The following is a 22,319-nucleotide window of genomic DNA, read 5'->3' as shown; positions in this document are numbered from 1 at the left end:
TCGGAACTAAGCCAAGCTAAGGCTGGGCATTCATAATTAAGAATAAGCCTCTGTATATGATTGATTTGGGAGCTGGGTGGTGGGCCCACCAAAAAAGAGCAGAAAACAAACACCACCACAAGGATGATTTGAAATATTTGTAAATTTAATATTTTCAAGACTGTCTCTATTGGCTGCCACTTGCTGCAAAATGAAGCTTCCATGATCAGGGGGGAAAGCAGCCCTGGTCTAGGGGATAACAGAATAAATATTTAAAAGGCAGTTTGGTAGTATGACCATCTACCAAAATAAAAACAACAGGTTCTACCATAGAGCCCTCAACCTTCCCAGCCAGGGACTTTTGACCAGAATTACCAGCCCCAGCCCAAACTTCTCCTGTGATGCAACCCTCAGATCTAATCAGAGAGCAGCTCCTCAGTTGTACCAGTCATGCTACGGTGGACAGGTGAGCACACATGGCCTGGCACAGAACTGCAGCATGTGGGACCCAGTGCTGGGAGTCCAGTTGCTGCCCTGTCTTTTCCAACGGCCTGTAGCACATGCTGCTGGTGTGTGTGTGTGGGGATTCCCATTGGCTTGAGGATGACTTCCCTATGTCTTGCAGCCAGAGTATTAGATGCCTTTAACTATAAGGTCTTTCTTTGTAGTTATGGTGGTAAACATGGTTACTGGCAATGACTATACCTATGTTGTTTTTGAGACACTAGAGGACTCCCTGAGCGATAATTTGTAGGGAGATACCCCATGCCTTACACTGTGATTTTCATTTTAACAACCTATATCTTCTGGGGACAACATTCTCCACCCAGGCATAGTAATTCCACTCAAACTCATTTTTGTTTGTTTTGCTTTGTTTTTTTTTTTTAAGTTGGATTTAAAAATTACTTTAATAACCGGTGGGTTTCTATAAAGCTTTTTCATACTTAGTTTTGGTTGATCCACCCACTACCCCTCCTTTTCCCAAGCCCTGTCTCCACCTAATCCTTTAGCCATGCCTCTTTTTCATTTCACACATATTCTATTACCCCTCCAATTATTTTATGACATTGGGTTTTGTCTTAGCTTTCTAGCGCTGTGATAAAACACCTACCAAAAGCAACCTGGAGAAGAAAGGGGGCTTACTGCATCCCACATGTATTGTATTCCATCATTCAGGAAAGTCGGCAGAGAAACTCAAAGTAGGAACCTGGAGACAGGAACTAAGGCAGTGGCGAAGGGCATGTTGCTTCCTGCTCACTCTGCTTGCGCTCTTAGACACCCCAGGACCACCTGTTTGACACCACCCACAGTGGGCTAGAGCCTGCACATCAGTCACTGGTCAAGAAAATGCCCCGTAGACTTAACTACATGCCAGTCCGTCAAGGCTTTTTCTCTATTGAACTCTCCTCTTGTTCCCAGGTGACCCTAGCTTGTGTCAAGTTGACAAAGCAGTAACAACAAAGACCAAAACCTAACCAGGACAGGGTTCAAAAAAGTGGGCTTCCATGTGCCCTTCATACCCCTTTCCTTTGGGTTAACCCTCCTCTTTATCCCATCACCCCTCGCTGCTCTGTACTCCACTCTGCCTATGACTGCCGACCCTCTTCCCTTAAACAGTCCCCCACACCCAGCCCTCTTCTGAATTGTTTCTTTGGGCACAAGTAAGACATTAGATTGTAGCTCAAAACATTTTTCCTGCTTTTTTAAAATTTATTTTTATTTATTATTTACACACACCTGCATGTGTGTATACATGCACCTGTGCCCACAGAGGTCAGAAGAACTCATTAAATCCCTTGGAGCTGAAGTTACAGGCATTTGTAGGCTGCCAGTGTATGTGCTATCCAAGCTCTAGGCCTGTGAGAGCAGTGAGTAGTCTTAATGCACGCCTCCCCCCAACCCCACCCCAGCCATCTCTCCAGCACCACAGTTTTCTTTGTTAAGAACTTGGAAATGATACCATAATCTCTGGATATTTTTTCATTTTCTTTGTTTCTTTTTTAACAGATTCATTTAGAGCAGCTTTAGAACAGTTCGCAAATACATTCACAATGCTAAGAGATTTCCCATATAACATCCCATTACACACTGCCACCTGGCTTATCCACAATCCACATCCCCTACCACATACTTCTTACACTTTGTGAATCTACACAGAACATGATTTTCACCCAAAGGCCGTATCTTATATACGGTAGACCTTTGGGGTTGTAAAAAGTCTGTGTTTGGGGCAAGTCTATAATGACATGTGTTCCCCATCGTAGTTACAGAAGAGTTTCTCTGTCTCTAAAATCCTCATCTCTGCCCAACTTCGATTACCATGGAGCTTTCATTGTCTCCTTTTGTCTTTTCTAGATTGTCATATATTTGGAATCAGTATGCAGCCTATTCAGATAGACTTACTTTATTTGTAATGTGCATTTAAATGTCCTCTGCTGTGGGAATTCCTTCCACCAATGACCTTAGGATATCTGGCCCAATAGAGGCCAGGTTGTTTTTCTGGGTACTTGACTGCTTAAATCTGAGGAGGAGGAGCACATTTACTCTCTCTTGGGGTGGTCTGAGACCAGACAGAACATAAGGATGGTTGTTTACTTTGTTCTATATCCCTGAGTGTATTTCTCCTCATTTTATGTCTAATAAGTCCTTCATACCCTTTGACAGACTCTTGTGGACTCATTTAACATTCCTCCACGGTTTTTCAGGTCTTGATAACTCTATTTTAGTGCATGAATATGACCCCATCGTGTGGAATAAAGTCTACTTGTCTGTTTACTTACAGAAGGGCATCTTGGTTGCTTCTCAGCATTCACAGTCATGGATTAAGTGGCCGCCAACATTTTTCTGCAGGTTTTTATTTTTCAGCTTTGTTCATATTGTACTGGTTTGGTTTGGCTTCTTCAAAAGTGGGTTTTGCTGTATTGTGCGGCCTGCCATAAGCTGCCAGGGTTAGTGCTCCTGTCTCAGCCTTGTGAGTATATGTAACTGAGTCTGTCTAGATCTGTAACACTTAATTGGATTATTTGGTATTTTGATGTCTAGTTTCTTGAGTTCGTTATATATTTTGGAGACCAGCCCTCTGTCAATGTAGGTTTGGTGAAGCTCTTTCCCCATTCTGTCGGCTGCTGCTTTGTCCTATTGACCGTGTCCTTTACCTTACAGAAACTTTTCAGTTTCATGAAGTTCCGTTCATTAATTGTCGATCTTAGTGCCTGCATAGTGGGTGATCTGTTCAGGACCTTGTCTCCTGTGCCAGGCTATTTCCCACTTTCTCTTCTATCAAGTTCAGTGTGTCTGGTTTTATGTTGAGGTCTTTGATCCACTTGGACATGAGTTTTATTCAGGGTGATAAGTATGGATCTATTTACATTCTTCTACTGCAAGTATTCAGTTAGACCAGCACCATTTGTTGAAGATGCTGTCTTTAGTCCAGTGTGTATTTCTGTCCTCTTTATCAAAAAATCAGGTATCCATAAGTGTGCAGATTTATGTCTGGGTCTTTAATTCAATTCCATGGATCAACCTATCTGTTTTTATGCTTCAAACATCTTTTCCACCTGTTTATCCTGAGGTAATACCTATCCTTGATGTTGAGGTGTGTTTCTTGGAGGCATCAGAAGGATGGATCCTGTTTTCACATCCATTCTGTTAGCTTTTTATGGAGAATTGAGAGTATTGATATTGAGGAATGTCAGTTACCAGTGATTGTTGATTCTTGCTTATTTTTTTTTTGTTGTTGTTGTTGGTGGTGTGTGTATGCATTTGTGTGCATGAGATAGAGAGAAAGAGATTGTTGTATGATATTTTGTTTGTGTTCTGAACAAATAACGCTTGCCTGGAGATTTAGAGGGTGGAGCTAGTCACTAGTTAACCATAGAGGCCAGGTGGTGGTGGTACATGCCTTTAATCCCAGCACTTGAAAGGTTCATGCCTTTAATTCCAGCACTTGGGAGGCTCACACCTTTTTTTTTTTTTTTTTTTTGGTTTTTCGAGACAGGGTTTCTCTGTGTAGCTTTGTGCCTTTCCTGGAACTCACTTGGTAGTCCAGGCTGGCCTCGAACTCACAGAGATCCGCCTGGCTCTGCCTCCCGAGTGCTGGGATTAAAGGCGTGCGCCACCACCGCCCGGCTAAGGCTCACACCTTTATTCCCAGCACAATCGGAAGGTGGAGACAGGAATATAAAGCAGGTGGAGACAGGGTCTCGGCCCTTTTAGGTCTGAGGATCTGGAGAGGTAAGAAGTCACTGGTGGCTGCTCCTTTGCTTCTCTGATCTTTCAGGTTATACCCTGATATCTGTCTCCTGGTTTTTTTTTTTTTTTTTTTTTTTTTGGTTTTTCGAGACAGGGTTTCTCTGTGTAGCTTTGCGCCTTTCCTGCAACTCGCTTTGGAGACCAGGCTGGCCTCGAACTCACAGAGATCCGCCTGGCTCTGCCTCCCGAGTGCTGGGATTAAAGGCGTGCGCCACCACCGCCCGGCTGTCTCCTGGTTTTTATTGGTAAGACTAATTAGGATCACACTTCAGGAGAGAGAGGAGACAGACAGAGAGAGAGAGCAGAGAGGAGAGAGAGAGGAGAGAAGTTTTCTTCCTTTGGTTTTGTTTGTGTGTGAGATTTACTTCCTCTGTTTTCATGGTTGTAGTTAACCTTCTTGGGCTAGAGTTTTCTTTCTAGAACCTCCTATAGGGCTAGATTTGTAGAAACCTATTTTTGTATTTGACTTTATCATGGAGTATATTATTTTCTCCATCTTGCTGAGTATAATAGTCTTGTCTGGCATCTGTGATCTCTTAGAGCCCGCATCATATCTCTCCAAACCCTTCTGACTTTTAGAGTCTTCATTGAGAAGTCAGGTGTAATTCTAATAGATCTGCCTTTATATGTTACTTGATCTTTTTTCTCTCACAGCTTTTACTATGTTTTCTTTGTTCTGTATGTTTAGTGGTTTGATTATTATGTGGCAGAGGATTTTCTTTTCTTGTCCAATTTATTTGGTGTTCTATATGCTTCTTGTACCTTATAGGCATCTCCTTTATGTTAGGAAAATTTTCTTCTATGATCTTGTTGGAAATATTTTCTGGGCCTTTGAGCTGGGTTCCTTCTCCTTCATCTATTCATATTATTCTTAGGTTTGATCTTTTCATAGTTTCCCAGATTTCTGGATGTTTTGTGTCAGGAATTTTTTATATTTAACATTTTCTTTGACTGGTGTATCCATTTCTTTTATCATAAGGTCAATGCCTGAGATTCTGTCTTCCATCTCTTATATTCTGCTGGTGAAACTTGCCTTTGTAGTTCCTATTAGAATTCCTAAATTTTTCATTTCCAGCATTGTACCAGGTTTTTCCTTTCCAAAGGAAAAACCAGCTCCCAAATCATGATACCGAGACTTCTTTATTAGTTATGAATGCCCAGCCTAGCTTAGGCTCATTTCTGGCTAGCCATTTTAACTTAAATTAACCTGTTTCTCTGTATCTACCTTTTGCCTCGGGTCTTTTTACTTTTCTTCCCCTCTGTATATCTTACTTTCACAGCTGGCTGGCAGCTGCCTGGCTTCTGGCCCCAGGCATGTCCCTCTCCTTTTCCCTCCTTCTCTTCTTCTGGTGTTCTAGAATCCTTCTTTTTATTCTCTCTGCCTGCCAGCCCCACCTATCCTTTCCCTGCCTTGCTATTGGCTGTTCAGCTCTTTATTAGACTAATCATGTGCCTTAGGCAGGCAAAGTGAAACAAATGCAAATTTTTCTAACATAAAGAAGGAAATGCCTAAAAGGTACAAGAAGCATCTTTACATAATTAAATATACACACTTATATCATTTAACAAATGCAGCATAAACAAATGTAACACATTTGCCTAGTTAAAATAATAATCCACAACACAGAAGTCCCTCAGTTTGTGTTTTCTTTATTGCTTCTATTTCCATTTTTAGGCTTTGAACAGTTTTATTTCCTTCAACTGTTTGTTTGTTCTTGGCTTTCTTTAAAGAATTTATTCATTTCTTCTTTAAGGACCTTTATCATTGTCATATATGTAGTTTTAAAGTTTTTTCTTATGCTTCAGCTATGTTGGAGTATCAGGACCTGCTGTGGTAGAATAGCTGAGCGCTGTTGGAGACATACTGTACTGGCTGTTATTGACTCTGCTCTCACATTGGCATCTGTATTTGGGATAATTTAGGTCTAGGTTCTGATTTCTGGGTTTGTCTTTGTTGAGTGACTGTATTGTTCCTTGGTTTCTGTTTCTTTTTGGATTTTCAGAGAGAGTGATGGCTGTGTGTTGCTTGTTTTACTGGCCTCCTAGGCTCTTGTGTTCACAGGGAATGCCTGTTTGTGCTAGAGACTGGGATGCAGGGGCAAGTGGGGAAGGGAGCTCAGAAGGGATGTTCTGTGGATCCACAGGAGATGTGGGCAGGGGTCAAACAAGGCTGCAGCTTGGGGTCTGTGGCAGGACGAGGGAGGGGACTGAGGGATTTGGTCTAGGGGAACAGAGAGAGTGGAGAAGTTCTGTGGGCAGGCTACCTGGTCTTCTGGCAGGCGTGCTCTGTGGTTGGGTAGAGGCTGTCTGCTGAGGCCACTGGGACACAGTGACAGTTGTTGGGAGGAAGGCCATGACAGGATCCACAGGAGAAATGGACGGGGGAGGGAGGCTGCAGCTGTGTTCTGGTCCAGCCTGAGGGATGATTGGGGCTGGGAGAACAAGAGGAAGTTTGACTTCTTGCAGCATTTTTTTATTCTTTATTTTCTGCATTTTAAGCATGATATATTTTTGTTTGTGTAGTGGTTGGTATTCTATGTTTCCTAGTTTTGGGCTTTGGTATCTACCATTAACTAAGAGAAATTTTCAGGTTTTGTTGCTTCTGTCTTAATATTTGACTATTCCATATATATTATACTTTTTGTAGTTGCCCCACACTTCTTGAATATTCTGCTGTTTGTTTGTTTGTTTATTTTTAGTGATTTTCTCCTTGCATTTTGGTTGTGGAAATTGTCAGATTCACAGTCTTCCATTAGCCATGTCTAGTCTACTAATAACACTCAAGACAGAGGAAAACGTCATAATAATGCGTTCCTACACTATTCTGAGTTGTCTGTTATTTGTCCTCTAAGAAACAAGATAGCATCATTTGTTTTAAAGTCATTTGAAAAAATTGACATAGACACGTTTATTCTTATAAATAAATATCAGCAACCTAAAAATATGAGCAGATTGGTAAAGAAATAGTGAAGATACAGAGATAGAGAAGTAGGCAAGGCTGCCTAAATAATTTTTATAGGGAGGATAAGGAAACCTTGATTATTGTAGTAAGGATGGCAGAAGTGTCAAAGATATTTATTTATCCACCTCTGTTCTCCAGACGTGCTTCAGCTGTGATGTCGAACTGACCTCTGAAACACCTGGTTATGTAGCAACTAAACTTGACATAAAAGATGGTAATAATAATAGCTAATACTTATTGATCCCATATTTTATGCCGGACACTATTCCAACTGCTTTATCTAAATCCATTCACTGAACCCCGAACAAGTTTCAGATGGCATCTACATTCTTTTTTTTTTTTTTTTTTTTTTTTGGTTTTTTGAGACAGGGTTTCTCTGTGTAGCTTTGTGCCTTTCCTGGAACTCACCAGGCTGGCCTCACAGAGATTCACCTGCCTCTGCCTCCCAAGTGCTGGGATTAAAGGCGTGCGCCACCACCGCCTGGCCGGTATCTACATTCTTATTGTCTTTTTTTCAACTGTATCTTTTATATTGTATTGTATTATCTGAATCTTGGTTTGTTATTTCTTGTAATTTCTCTAGTTTTTAAATTAATACCAAAATCACAATGTAAAACACATTCCAACTTTTTGAAGTCGCACATTTTTAAAAGTTGACACACTTTAAAATTTCAATCTTTGAAACTCCAAAGTTTTTCTAAACTCCAAAGTCTCTTGACTATAGACTCCTATTAAAAAAAAAAAAGTTGCATACTTCTTATTCCAACAGGGAAGAAGAGGACACAGTTACAAGCAAACTAAAGAAAAACCAAAGTCAGTAGTGTAAGAAATTCAGTGTTTGACATTGTGGGACTCATGATCCTCTCGGCTCCAGAAACGCTGAGCGGCTCCACTTCTCTGCCGTTCACAGCACACACAGCTGATCTCGGGGTCCAGGCAAGCTCCTCACCACAGCTTCTGCTCTCCACACTGGCTGTCCCACAGTCCTGGGTTCTCCAAAGGCTGCACCTTCACCAGTGGCCTCTCCCCGATGTCTTTGGGGACCCCAGCCCTTCCGTGTGGTGCCACACCTCAGTCAGTTGCTTTCATTCCTGCATTGTGATTTCTGGGCTCCACTTTCTAACCTCCCCACCGATTCATTAAGTGGGAGTGTCTCCACTGTCATTTTCTTTTCTGGCCTCTTTTTACTGCTGGAGAAATTTCCTCATCCCTTATTAATGGGGTTTTTAAAAATTTATCCAGTTCTTGTGAAAATATAATTCTCATTCACTCATTGAATCATCTATATCTTGATATTCAAGAATTTCTGTTAATGGTCTTATCTCACATATCTTGCTTTTCCCTGATTATCAAGGATTCTTTTTCTGTTTTCTTTGGGTCAACAATCATTGTTTCCTCAAGGCTTGTTAGCATTACTAGTCTAGTAAGAGGTTTTTGTTTTTTAAATTCCTTCCCAACATCTTATTTTTTTCTTCAAGATTAGCTTAACTAAAACTGTTTTTCATGAAATTCATTCAGTTTGACTGTGTTTTCTCACAGCTCTGATTAAGTTAGTGCAATGTCAGTGGCCCTTGGTTTCTTGGGTATTTGGAGAGGGTTGAACTGCTTTTTACAGGTGGAATATAGGTGACAGTGCCTCTCTTAGGCATGAGCACCCAAAGGGCTTGCAAATATCTAAAGAACATGCCATTTTTACTGGGGCAGAGACATCACCACTTCTTACAGCCATTACCTTTCTAACCTAAATGATGTTTACTCCCCTCAGAGGTGTTTCTGTTTACGTTCTACTTCAGTGCTGCTTAGGAGGGCAGAAAGAACACAGGGTGGGTGGTTTCCCTCTAGCTGTGTCTTTATCAATTTATTAGATTCTATTATTTATTACCTTAGAGCGTCAAATAATTATTTCTATTTCACTTTACCAAATACTTAAGAATACCTTCTTGCATTCCATGTACCTAAAGTAGAAAGAATTCTGGAAAGAATGTGCATTTTCTGCTTGTGGGAAAGCTGTTTGTATGTATCCATTACATTTAGCTTGTCAATTTTGGTTGTAAACCTGTCTTAGTTTACTTAATATATTGGTTTCTCGGAGGCCTCTGAGTCTTTCACTGGGATTTTGAATTTATTAGTTTCCTTGTAGTTTTGTCAGTTTTGTGGTTATGCTCTTAAGTGCATTAAAGGTTATAATTTACTTATGAATTACTCCTTTTATTGAGTAAAAATGCTTTTCATATGCACTAATTATTTTTGCTTTAAATTTTATTTTGTTTAAAGCATCTAATTTGATTTAGTTGAGTAACCTACCATTTGTGATTCTACAGTTAAAAAAGGATTATTTTATGGCTTCGTCTTAAAGCAGTGTTTAAAACCATGTTCACTTGATGGCTAGCTGTGACTGGGTACCACACATTAGAGCCTGATCTTAAAAATGAGTTATATGGTCATCTTTCAGTACTCAGATTCCTACTCAGATGAAATGATTCTACAAATCAATTGACACTTTGTATGTAATAGCATCATCGACTCCTGTTCGTCATCCATGGGGAATGTTAACATGAAGGTTATAGAGTTTACCCCGTGTTACCCTTCCTTAAAACTACATGTACCTATTGGGAAACAAGAAAAATAAATATGAACTAAGTTTTCTTCCAGAGACTTGATGTACTTGCCTGGTGTAAAATTGCATGTGCTATTTCAGAATCTGTATACTTACTAATTCTGTAAATGACAAGTTTTATTTAAGTAAAAGATCAGCCTGATAACCTGAGGCTCAATTCAGCTGACTTTTACTGTCTTTGTGTTCAGAGTAAGTTCTACCTACACAAGAAAGAAAAGGGCGTGTCCTTTGAGGACTCTTCTCAGTTTGAAAGCAGAAATTTTAATTCTAATGTGGTAGGCACTACAGTAAATTAATGCAAGGGTCACAGGAACCATAAATTCTGATTTATTGATTGTTGATGTGTAGACCATGAAACCGGAAAGGGGACCATAAGAGGGGAAGAAAAGACCTTAAAGTGAGGGTAGTGAACTATCCGTGACATAAAAGTAGATGCCGGATATTGTAGAAGGGCAGCAGGGTAAAGTGGGGACAGTGGCATAGGGCAGAAAAGAAAAAGGTATGCAGGAATGTCACAGTGAAATCCGTGACTGTCTTTTAATTCACTTAAGACAAGGCTAGAGCCACCCTACGCAGCACTTTGTTGTACTTTCATCGAGTGCATAGACCCTTCTGACATTCCCCGTCTTCCTTCACTCTGCTGCACAGCCTGGGTTCTTACTTCCTCATCCTCTGCTTTACAGCGCGTAACCATCCTGACGTATTTCTAGCCCTCATCACCAACTCTTTCTTCGGGTCTCAGCTTTCTAACTTTTACCATGCTACCAAGTAAAACTGAGTAAAATTACCTGTCTTCTTTTAAGATTATAAACGTCTCTGAACAAGAGCAGGGTCTGCTCAGTACACCATTACATATGAGGTGTTCGTAAAGTTTGTTGTGTTTAAATGTGTGCATGAATGAAAAATATCAAGTCAAAAACAGACTTGAAATATGTGTAAAGCCTAAGGCACCTCAGTATGTTGGCGTCATTAAAACTTCACATTCTTTCATTTGAATTCTGGGCCTACTATATTTTATTTATTTTTGATTTTAAGATGGATACTCCTAGGTGGTCTGGAACTCTCTATGTAGAGTAAGCTGTCCCCAAACTCAATGATCCTCCTGCCTCTTCTTTGCAAATATTGAGAATAACTGACATGCTCTACCACACTTGGCTTTTTTTTTTTTTTTTTGGCCCTTCAGTTATTTTACTAGATTTTAAATGCTTTAAATTTTTTTTTCGTCCTTTTTATCTTTTAAATACAAAGTCTGCACTGTCCCAGTGCCCAAAGTCTTCCTTTGCACTAAGGTCCAGGAGAGTCTGAATCTTCAATCAGAACCTCTGTGGTAGCACCGAGAATATCCGAGTTCATGACCAGCCCTTCAGTGCCCCCACTGCTGCCGCTGCCCACAAAGATCTTTCTGTCAGCCATAAGGCTCACCCGTTCTGTCCCACTGCAGTATGACTTAGACATCCCTTCAGCTTCCAGCAGTAGGCACTCTCCAGATGTTGAGTTTCCCAAGGGCTCAGGAAGAAGAGGAAGCCCCTGAGCGTCTGCAGGTTGTGTCAGGGGCTCTGTGTTAGTGCCCAAAATATCTGTGCTGGTGATGAGGGCGCCTGCATTGACTGCCAGAGCTTCTGCAATCAGCACCTCAGGGTGGCTTTTGAGCCAGTTTTATATGAAAAAAGTCATATTTAAGTTTCTGTTTCAAAAATTTTTCACCCAGTTTTTTTCACTCAGTTTCCCCAGAACTGTACTGAATGATTTTTATTTGCTTTGAAAAAAGAAGCTCACCTTTTTAAGGATGACGATTCTCAGCATGAGAATATCCTAAAGAATGAGATGCAGTGTGTAAGGACAGTTTCAAAGGCTTTCTCTAAGGATTTCAAGGGGCAATTTGAGTAACAAGAACAGACTCTAGGATTCAGTATGCCTGTTTTAGGGGCAGCATCCCTCTGCAGCTTAGGATTAGATAGGTCCATTTTAATAAGGCATAATAACTGCCTATGTCGAGGCTTTTAACAATCTTCATGAAGATCACAGGTGTACATCTCTTGCAAGTTCATATATGAACATCAGTAATTCTTATAAAGCATGCTGACATAGGGTTAGAAGAAGAATCATAGGAAGATTTTGTTTCAGCCACTGTCTCACAAGGGCCTGATTTTAAAACAACTCACTAGTATACTTAAAAAACAAAACAAAACAACAACAACAACAACAACAAAACCCCTCCGTTTATATGTTCTAAAAGGGAGAACCAGTTATTGGCTGAACTTCCTGCTTTCTCTTGGGTGTATTGTATTTTGTATAAATACGACCTATTTTTAGGATCTCTGACAAGTAATTTGAAGTTATCACTTCCAAATATTACAGATTTAACAGCTCCCTTTGCGGTTACCTTTTATCTGTTTTTATGTGCTGACCTGTAGTGGTGCTTGGTTTTGCTCTGTGAAGCAGTGGACTAGTTTAAAATCCAGTAGCAGAGATAAGCAGTTACACTCTGTACTGAGAGGAAAGGAGGCGAAGATGGGCACATGCTTGCATGTGAGAGCAGACTCCGTGATTTAATTACTGGTTCCGTTTGGAGTGAATAGAACCAAGTACTTTCATTTACTAATTTAGTTTCATCGTGTGCCTTTTTGTAAGCCACCTGCTATGTCCCCTTGAAAACTAAGTAATAAGATTTTGGCTCAAGCTAGTCTTGGGTTTCTTTTTTTTTTTTTTTCCCCTTGGGTTCCTTTTTTTATGTGTACTAACTTTCTTGAAAGAAGAAACATTCTAAATAGCTTTAAAAATATTCATTGATAAAAGTCATCCAAGGTATTAAAGTAAAATAATTAAAAATTTTTTTACTTAAAAATCCATTAAATTTCCGCTTGATTGTGTGTTCCTATTTGTTTCTGGGTAAATCTTAAAGTAGTTTATTAGTTAAATACTATGTCAGATCCAGGCTAACAGTGTTGTTAGGGGAAATAAATTCGAGAATGGTAAGCTTCACATTTCTTCCTAAGAGTTTAACATATATAAATAAGATAAACATGTTTTTGAGTAGAGACATTGGTTTTTGTTTGTCTGTTTATTTGCATCTTATGGCTGTGGTTTCGCTATGTAGCACAGACTGGCCCTAAATTCATAGCATCCTCCTGCCTCATCCTCTTAAGTGCTGGGACTACAGACAGGCACTGCTATCCCAACAGAAACATCCATCTTGCATAATTGTAAACTAAGGTGTAAATGATATTGTATTTTTTAAATGAGTGTTATGATTACCTTCTTAGGAAAAAAGTCAATATTGAAATAAAAATGCCAGTGATTTAGTTTTTTCTATTGGTACAGAGATGTAGTTCCACAGTTGTGATCGTTCTGTGACAAAGATTTTTCAGAAGAACTTCTTCAGGAGAAAGGAAGGGCTATGGTACTATGTTTAGAAAATGTGCTTGGATTCAGAGACAAGACTGTTCTCGGATGATGAACTAAGCAAATGAAGGAAATTGTGCAGCAAACCATTGTTTGGAAGTCTATGTGCCATGTAGCTCTTATATACTGGAGCAGGCCCATGTAGAGAGATCTGTGCAAGTAATCATTATTATCATCATGGGTTAGGGTGAATGACGGAAATGCCATCCAGGTAGGACAACCAATATCTATCAGGCAGACATGGCAAAAATATAGGTAGATGAAATATTGGTATCCAGGGACTCTGGCTGCGGCTAGTGGTGACTGGGAGAAGTAGGAGTTTAGTTTTTAACTCATTCTCTCTGAGCTGATATGAAGAACTATAGCATATTAGTTTGGGCATCTGAGACCTTCAAATCCAATGTGAGTAGAAATGTAAGACTATTTCAGTGTACCTTGTATTATAATTGGTATAGCACAATAACTACTACCATCATTTTAAGGTTTTATTTAAAATGTCTATACATGGCTAGTGTGTTGTGTTGCCATAACAAAGTATCTAAGACCGGAAATTTAGAAAGAAAAAGAAATCTCTGTCACAGCCTGGCGACTGGGAAGTCTGAGACTGAGCACTGCCACCTAGTGGGGGGACCTTCGCTGTGTCCTTGTTTGAGGAAGGCAGAAGGCCACAGAAAGAACTTGCTCCCCACATTCTTTTATGAGGATACATAGAGCTGTTAGAAACGGGGCGCTTCGTACCCCATCTCCTCTTCGAGGCACTACCGCTCACTCCAGTCACATTGGCAACACCTGGATTGGGAGGAGACACAACTGAAATCAGTCTGAAATCGTGCACATGACTTAGTAATGAAAACCAGTAATCCTGTTTCCCCTTCTTACCCTTCCTTTCAATCCTCTTCCATACCCTCTAAGTCATACCCCCTTCTTATCTTTACAGTTATTACTTTATATTTCTACACATCCTTAATATTCTTTCTGTTCCTCCAAACACACGTTTTACATCTTGTCTCTCACATTATAGTCAGAGCTGGTTCTCTAGCCCTCTTAGTAATTCAAGGAGCAGTTACTAGGTGTATAAAGTCTTGAAAAAAGCTTGTGATATTTTATGATAGATGAATATTTTTAGCTTTGTCTACTGTTTTGAAACCTCTTAGAGGTATAGGCATCTCTTTTTCTCTACAACATTCAAATACAGAACTAATGACTTAATAAAATGTGTATTAGGATGTATATATCTGAAAAATACGTATTTAAAGCACACAAAGGAATCCAGTAGAAGAGACAATAAAAAGATATGTTTGTATCTGAATGGAAGTCTCACACATTCAGTTTAGTTACAAGAAATATCCTAAAGCCATGTTGTATGTTTTTCTTTTATTAAGATAGGAAGTTATTATAAAAATCAACCCAAAACAATTATATAATAAAGGATATCCCATGATACTTTTATAAAAATTTGTGCAATTCCAGTGAAATTGATCCTTAGTTTTCATATAATTAAGCTGTTTTCTCTTGTCATCAGCTACACAGACTCCCACACACTTCTGACTTAGGCCCAGCTAAAACTTTCTGTTCATTCTTAGGTAATGGATTAAATTTGTCTCGTGTGTTATAAGTAAACTTGAAACAAGTTTTCCAAGAAACTTAGAACCCTTTCCTTCTAGAAGCTTTAATCCAAACAGCTTGATTCTTCAGTTTACAGAGTCAATACTTACAATATTTAAATAGACGCTGTGTATAAATTAGCATGGTAGTCAGTTGGAGGATTGTTGTTTGACAGTACTTACAGTACTAATTAGTATACATCTGTGGTATTTATCAGAGTAGCGTTTGTTAGCGGACCAAATGGTGTGCTAAGCTGAGTCACACAGTACAATAGCATGAGTGGACTTGTGAGTAGAGCCTAGCAAAGTGAATGACAGTATGGCTCAGCCTGTGGTCCACGAAGCTAAGTCTATCAGCATGATCTGGACTAGGACTTGGTGCCTTGGATCATTTCTAATATTGTGTTCCTTTTGTATCTTTAAAAGAGGACTAAAAGTTATTCTCACACCAAATAACTACCTGTGCCCTGTGCTGTGAGTCCTCTAGGCATCAGACTCCTGCGTTTCTGGGTAACCCTACCATTGTGAACCAGCATGGATGTTGAAAGTGAAGCTCCTCACACTTACCCTCATACAATAAGAATTTGGCCTGTCTTAAAATGTAAGGATAGTCTAATAACAGTAAGAGCTGGGAATGGTAGCACACACCTGGGGGCTGGGGGGGGGGGTGAGTGGGGGGAAGGGCAGGAGGGGCAGGAGTTCAAGACCAGCTTCAGGTATGTAGTGAGTTCTAGGCCAGTCAGGACTATGAGAAACTGCTACATGAGACTCTATATTAAACTCTAGAACATACAAACTTGGAGAGATAGAGACAGAGACAGACAGACAGACAGACAGAAACAGAGAAGACAACAACAAAACAATGAAAGGCTCATTTATGTCAGTCAGGAGTCACTGTCGCTTTCCGGGGCTTCCTGTGTCTTCACAGTGCTTTCAAAATTGTCAGCGCTGTCCTCTTGACCACTGAGGGCTCTACCCTGTTCTTCTGTTCTCCATGGAGCAGATCACAATAATATTCTCCTTTTTTGTTTTGTTGACTGTCTTTCTCCCCTTGCTAGGAATAAGCTGTAAACCAAGGGTTTTATTTTTGTTATGTCTGCTGCTGTATTAACCCTCAAAACCCTTGATGAGGGTGAGAAAACGAAAAAAGTGATTTCCTGAACTTATAAAATAAGAGCATAAACACTCATGAAGCAAGCATATCATAGGATACACATATTGTGAAGATCTTTCACAGGAAAAGTAACAAATACCTATAGACAATGTAGTTGGGGAAAAAAACAATATACATTCTTTACCAGTCCATTGGTGCAAATGAACTGGTTTTATTTTTCTAATATAGGAAAAAACTTACCAGTGTAGTTTTGGGGCAACTAAGAATAGATGAAAAAATAGATTTGAGTTACAGTTTCAAGGACATAGACGAAATCCCACTTCCTAGACCTGGCTGTAACTGTGCATTTAAGGCTATCAGGATGGTTGATTGTAAATTTGCACCCCCAACAGTGTATTGAACTTTTATGCAAGCTTAGTTAAGTGGAAAGGCAGTTTATTTTCATTTTAGAAAGAGCATGTGTGACACTGTGCAAAATGAAACAGTAGCTGGTCAGGGCAACAGTCAGGTAATAGTCACTAAATGACATTGCATCCTTTCCTGAGAGTATGTCCCTATACCTTAGTGTTTGAGAAGTAGTTTTCTCTTTTGTATTCATATTCTTTGGCTGAAATTACATTTGGGTTCATAAGCAGTATTTCACACAATCACAGTTTAGTCTACATATCTTTGGGAATTGTGAAAATCATTGCTCTGAACAACTTCAAATTTTGTGGAATAAACATGTTTTTTTTTGTTGTTGTTATTTAAAAAAATCCAGGACCTATGCAGTAGAACATGCTAAAATACCATATCTTCCGTGGGCTACCAATGCTTGGATAGATGCACTTGTGTACATAGTAAGGCAGGACAGCATGTACGTAACTGTGGAACCTGCTTGGAATAGTTTTCACAACAAAGCTGTTAAGAATCAAATCGATGTGTCTTCAGCTTCTCTGGTGCCTTTGCAGTAAAATCATTCAGAATCTTCTCTTCCTACTATTTTGAAACATAAAATACGTTGTTGCTAGCCACAATTACACTCCATTCAATGTAACACCAGAACTCGCTCCTCACATCTAACTGTGACACTGGACTTACTCAGCAGCCTGTTTCTTATTCCTTGATCCTCCGCTTACCACCTGCTATTCCCCACTTCCGAGGTCAGCTCTTTAAATTCCACATTTGCAGCAGATCGTGTGCTGTTGGTCTCCACCCTGCCTTGTTTGAACTTAACATAATGTCGTCGAGGTTCATTCACGCTATCACGTTTTTTATGGCTAATTAAAATTCCATTGTGTATATGGGCCATGTTTTCCTTAATCATCCATTTATCAGTGAACATTTAGGTTGATTCTATATTTTGGCTGTTATAAACAGCACTTTAGACAGAACAGGATTGCAGATGTCTCTTCAACACAATGATTTCTTTTCTTCTGGATGTATACACAGTAGTAAGAGTGTCAGCTGGTGTAATAGCTCTGTTTCTGATTGTTTTGAGGACCTTGCATGTGTTTTTCCATAAAGGTGGTACTAGTTTATATCCCCATCGGGTCCCTTCTTGAGTAATTTTAGGACTTTAAATTGTGTTTAATCAAGTTGGAAAATAAAATCCATAGTTGCAGAGCAATTTTATGCATACCTGATATATATATATATATATATATATATATATATATATATATATATATCTTTAATCCTGACTTGACTACAAAGAATCTAAGCCGAAGGTTTTATTTTTTCATATTCCTGTTTAATTAAACGCTAGGATTTCATGAAAAGTTTATAAATGAAGTAAACTTTGAATTTTTCAGTCTGATTTTTATAACTTGTGTGAGACCAGTGTCTTCAAATCTAGTTTATTTCTCCTCTTCACTCTCCTGTTTTCATTACCATCCTAACCACCTTATACTTTACATTTTAGTAATGATTATGACATACTGAAGTGAATGGCTGTCTATAGGCGGGAAATTAATTATACTTGTTTGTGACATATCTAAGTATAACCTAAAGTCTTTCTCCTAATCCCTGTCTGTGATTATCGTACACAGACTTTACCTATTTGTATATTCATTTCTAACGTTTGCCATTTCAAATGTCTGTACCTTAAAATTAATCATTTATTTAAACGTTTATCATCTGTCACATTACTGTCAGTCTTTAATATATATTCAAATGTGTCATCTTATGAAAGGTCTTCGCCTTCACGGAATTTCTAGAGGTCCGTTAAAGCCACTGACACTGTTTATCACACTGTTAACCTCAGTTCACTTGTCGAGTGGGAAATGAGCAGCTTTTGCTCCCAGGAGTGCGAAAGCAGCCCCCTGCGATCTGTGCTCATCTGAGCAGCCTGTGGTCCTCCTGTGCCTTCTCTGTAATGATGTAGCTCTGTCTCTCCTTTATTCTTTGCAGAGTGCTGCAGCAGCTCCCAGCCCCGTGCTAGGAAACATGCCCCCAGGAGATGGCATGCCAGTAGGTCCTGTGCCACCAGGGTTCTTTCAGGTACTCGGAGACTTGACTAGGACTGTTAAGGCATAGGAACTCCTGCTTGGTGTTTATTTATGATAATGAAGTAGGATGAGGCTGTTTAGTTCCTCTAGTTTGATTCTTAAGGTAAATATGATACTGTACAGCCAACTCTTGATTGCTCAGACTGCTTATGTATTACAGTTTCCTTCCTCTATTGTATTATTTGTTAGAATTAAACCATTCCATTGATTAAGAAGGAAAAGAAATCAAAGTGCAAATTAGAGTAAGTTCACTGTGGTGAACACTGAGAAAGATGCTAAAGATGTGAAGAGGTCCATTTTCAACTATCCATATTTCTATAGACTAAGACTAATCAAGATTTGGCTGTATTTTCAGAAGTAGCCAAGTCATACTCTATTCACATAACAAAAATTATAGGCTGTATCAAAATATCTGAAATCGCCTTTGTGATTTTTCAGCTGGGATTTCTATTAATAGAATTATATAAAATTTGAAGATCAAATTTTTCAACTGTATTTAGCATTTTAAAATTTCAGTACCTGCTTCTTTTAGCAATGACAGTAATGATTTTAGAGCTATAATACATCATTTTTTAATTTTATGGATCTTCATCTTAAATCTGATAGAATTCTAACCCAAACCAACATATCAGTATAAATTCTAAAGAGGTTTTTTTTTTGTATATGGTTAATTTTATAACACTCTGAGAAAATTAAGAATTTAGGAGTTAGAATTAGAGGTGGGAGGCATCATAGAAATTAATATATAAATGCTATCTTGATAATATAGTAGATACCTATAAGCCAAATTGATATTTTGGTTTAATTTTAATTTCAAAATTCTTGATAATCATTGGTTATTAAGGTACTTATAAAGGTGAAAATGGAGAGATTAAATTATAAGTAAATTTTCAAAATAGATACATTGAATTAAAGGATCTCAATTACAGCCTAGTACAAACCCTGTACTTTTATGGCATATTTATTTGCCTAGCTGCTCTTTATTATTACTTGAGTCATATGTAATATTTAAAAGTCATATTAAAGCCACATTCTATCTTCAAGCCCCTTTTTATACTCTAGGAACTGAGTATAACTCTAGATTATTAAATAATCACCACTTAAGACAATGATAATAATAACAAACACATAATAATTGTTTTCTGTGTACTGTGCTTTAGTGTAGTCTACATGCTTTACATAGATTCCAATTCCTTCAGCACTCAAAAGTGTGACATACGGACCGCCATGATTCTTACTGTGCAGATGAAATACCAAAACATTGACAGATAAATGATGTTTAGGACAGTGGCAGGGCTGGAACTCCAGTCAAAGCAGTCTGAATTTCTGCTGTTGAAGTTACCCTTGGAAGTTGTTATCCATGACCTATTTCCAGCTCATTTTGGTTTTGCTTTACACTCTTGGTTCTCTTGCCAAAGGTGGGTTAGAGTTAGGGAGAATGCGGAGAGTTTTATCTGTTAGACAGTTTAGAGCACTCTGAACGGCATTGTTATAAAGAGCAGGTTGGTTGGGAGGAAGACAAATTCTTGCACTATAGCATTATGCCAAGATGGATAAACCCATACATTTTCATTTTTGCATTTGCAAAGTTAGCCCCTCCCCTTACCTGTTTTCTTGTTAAGAGTAGTCAAAATAACTTTAACTTCCTTTTAATTATTCTGATCCAGTTCATGATCGGGTGCCACTAGATTCCAGACACTGTGATATAGAAAATAAAGCACATACAGTATACAATTTCCTGAAGCTCTGTGCGTTAACAAAAAAAAAAAAATAAATAAAGGCAGCTTTAAAATTGACAAAGTAAAGTGGAAAGTTCTGTGAAGGCCAAGAAGACAGAGTGGTTAGATCTCCCAGAGCAGAGATAGATGAGAGAGTGCTAGAAAAACTGCCCAGCAAAACAAGCAGAGGAATGGCGTCTCAGAGAGGGCCACTGGCCAGTGTGCCAGCAACAGAAGAGCAACTGAGGTGTCCAGGGTACACACAGAAAGTGCAGGAGTGAGGCGAACGGTCCTGTACACAAAATGGAAAGATGTGCTCTGGTCTGCTGAGAGGAGTCTGAAATGGCATGTTAAGAGCTCAGTCTGGTTAGCATGCTTCTAGGAACCATCAGTTCTTTGAGAAAGGCAGTGACTTTCTCTCAATGTGTAGTTGATTCAGACTCTGTCTAGGCTGCAGTTGGTTCAGACTTTGTTTGGGCATCTCTGATAAACATGTTTATAAAATCCCTGACATCAAAAAGTCCAGAGAATAGTGACTTGAGGAAAAATGGTGTAAGTATGGAAATTTTGAAAATATGCACATTAAATGGGTAGAACGCTTTCTTGTGGCAAGGCAGATCAACATGCTCAGTCTTGGGAAAGGTATAGTTGGGAAAGTATTGTCAAAATGGAAGCTGTAATCCATATTAATATCTTAAGATGAATGAGGAGTTAGGCAAAGGAGCAGACAGAGAGAAGAACAAGGGAGGAAAGAGGATTCATGGAAGAAATCCCGAGGGGAAAGAAATAGAAACCAAGTATTTCAACAGAGTCGGCAGCCTGACTAGTTAAAGGGGCTAGATGGCAATGAAGCCTTAGAGAGAGCCTGGAAGGCAGTACAGAGCTTGAGCCTGATCTTAAAGACTGTAATGAGCTGTCAGGAGGAACCGCTTCACGTTTGCATACGGAAGAGAAAAATCATTTCAACTAGTATCAGCTAGAACTGAGTTTAGAAGAATACGTCTAGAAGAAGAGGCTGTTTAGGAGACAGAGCTCCAGAAAAGGGTCTTTCTGATGCAATCTGGGACAGTAGGGTGAGAAAGAAAGAAAGAAACAGTTGATAATGATGTTTGAAAACTTTAGTTGATTGCCATAATTAAGCATAAAAGAGAAAAAGTTGCAAGAATCAAGGAAAATACTGCAGTTCCTATTTTGGATCTCTGAATGATTGTAATGCTTTTATCAATGTAAAGAAAAATATGAGATGGAAAAATTCAGATACATTTGCATTGTTTCTGTTTACCCAGGAAAGCTGTTTCAACTTACCTCAAGAACTTTTCCTACCTATTCAACATTTATATATACTCAGTATTTAAAAATGATCCTAAACTCCTCCTGCTTCCTCCCAGTGCCCCCCCCCCACTCACCCCCCATCCCCTCCTCCTAAAGGGTAAGGCCTCCTATGGGGAGTCAGCAAAGCCTGGTACATTCAGTTGAGGCAGGACCAAGCCCCTTCCCCTGCATCAAAGATTGAAAAACTCAGTCTAATGCTAAAAAGCTGCCATCTTTAAGTGATACAGTGATGAGATCGGCTGACGTGTTTCCTAAGCCAGTCAGTCTTGGTTTTCTGCAGTGTTTAGACTGTACTTCCGTGCAAGCCTAGTCATAACACATGCTGTTTATGAATAGTAGCTACCTTTGGCATGGTAATAGTCAGAAGCCCCAAAGAGGTCTACCTGACAGCAAAACACCAGTTTCTACTCCTGAATCCCTAGACGTTTTCCTCTGAGAATGGTTCACATCTAGAAAATTTAGAAAAGGGAATCATTTCAGAGTTCAGCACAGCTACTACAGAGTTCATTCTGGGAAAGTGACATTACAGGCAGCTACAGAAGGACAGGCTGTGTGGCTCTCCTGGTGACTGGCTCCAGAAGGTTCCTAGCAGGAGCCCAGGGCTCCTGAAGATCAGGCTTGGAGATAGCAGGGAATTCCTCGCACTCAGGAGCACTAAGCTTCCTGCCCTCACCTACTTGGGGCAACTGGATGCCGAAGGCTGTTCCCTTCTCTTGCAGTTTACAGTTAGGTAGAGCATGAGAGTGCTTCATATTCTCAGGGAGGAAATGTGAAGCTTATTTGGGCACAACTGGAATGCAAGTCACCCATGAAGAGATTAAAGTATTAGTACTAAGTGAATACAATTAATA

The 22,319-nt window shown here is 39.3% G+C and overlaps 1 protein-coding gene across 6 annotated transcripts in view; it reads left to right on the top strand.

The window, feature by feature from the left end:
- Ssbp2 (single stranded DNA binding protein 2) overlaps positions 1-22,319 on the top strand; it is a 266,155-nt gene that overhangs the window by 172,629 nt on the left and 71,207 nt on the right. For 3 of the 6 annotated variants that reach the window (XM_052743609.1, XM_052743608.1, XM_052743610.1), the window contains exon 5: positions 18,321-18,410. The exons of the other annotated variants lie outside the window; for them this stretch is intronic. In XM_052743609.1, coding sequence (XP_052599569.1) covers positions 18,321-18,410 — 90 coding nt within the window. The remainder of the gene's footprint in view (positions 1-18,320; positions 18,411-22,319) is intronic. 6 annotated transcript variants of the gene reach the window in all.

The sequence above is a fragment of the Peromyscus californicus genome, unplaced genomic scaffold, assembly GCF_007827085.1.
Source record: "Peromyscus californicus insignis strain IS unplaced genomic scaffold, ASM782708v3 Scaffold_18__1_contigs__length_77618521, whole genome shotgun sequence".
In the NCBI taxonomy this organism is placed as follows: domain Eukaryota; kingdom Metazoa; phylum Chordata; class Mammalia; order Rodentia; family Cricetidae; genus Peromyscus; species Peromyscus californicus.
This window is presented reverse-complemented; position numbering and strand designations above follow the sequence as displayed.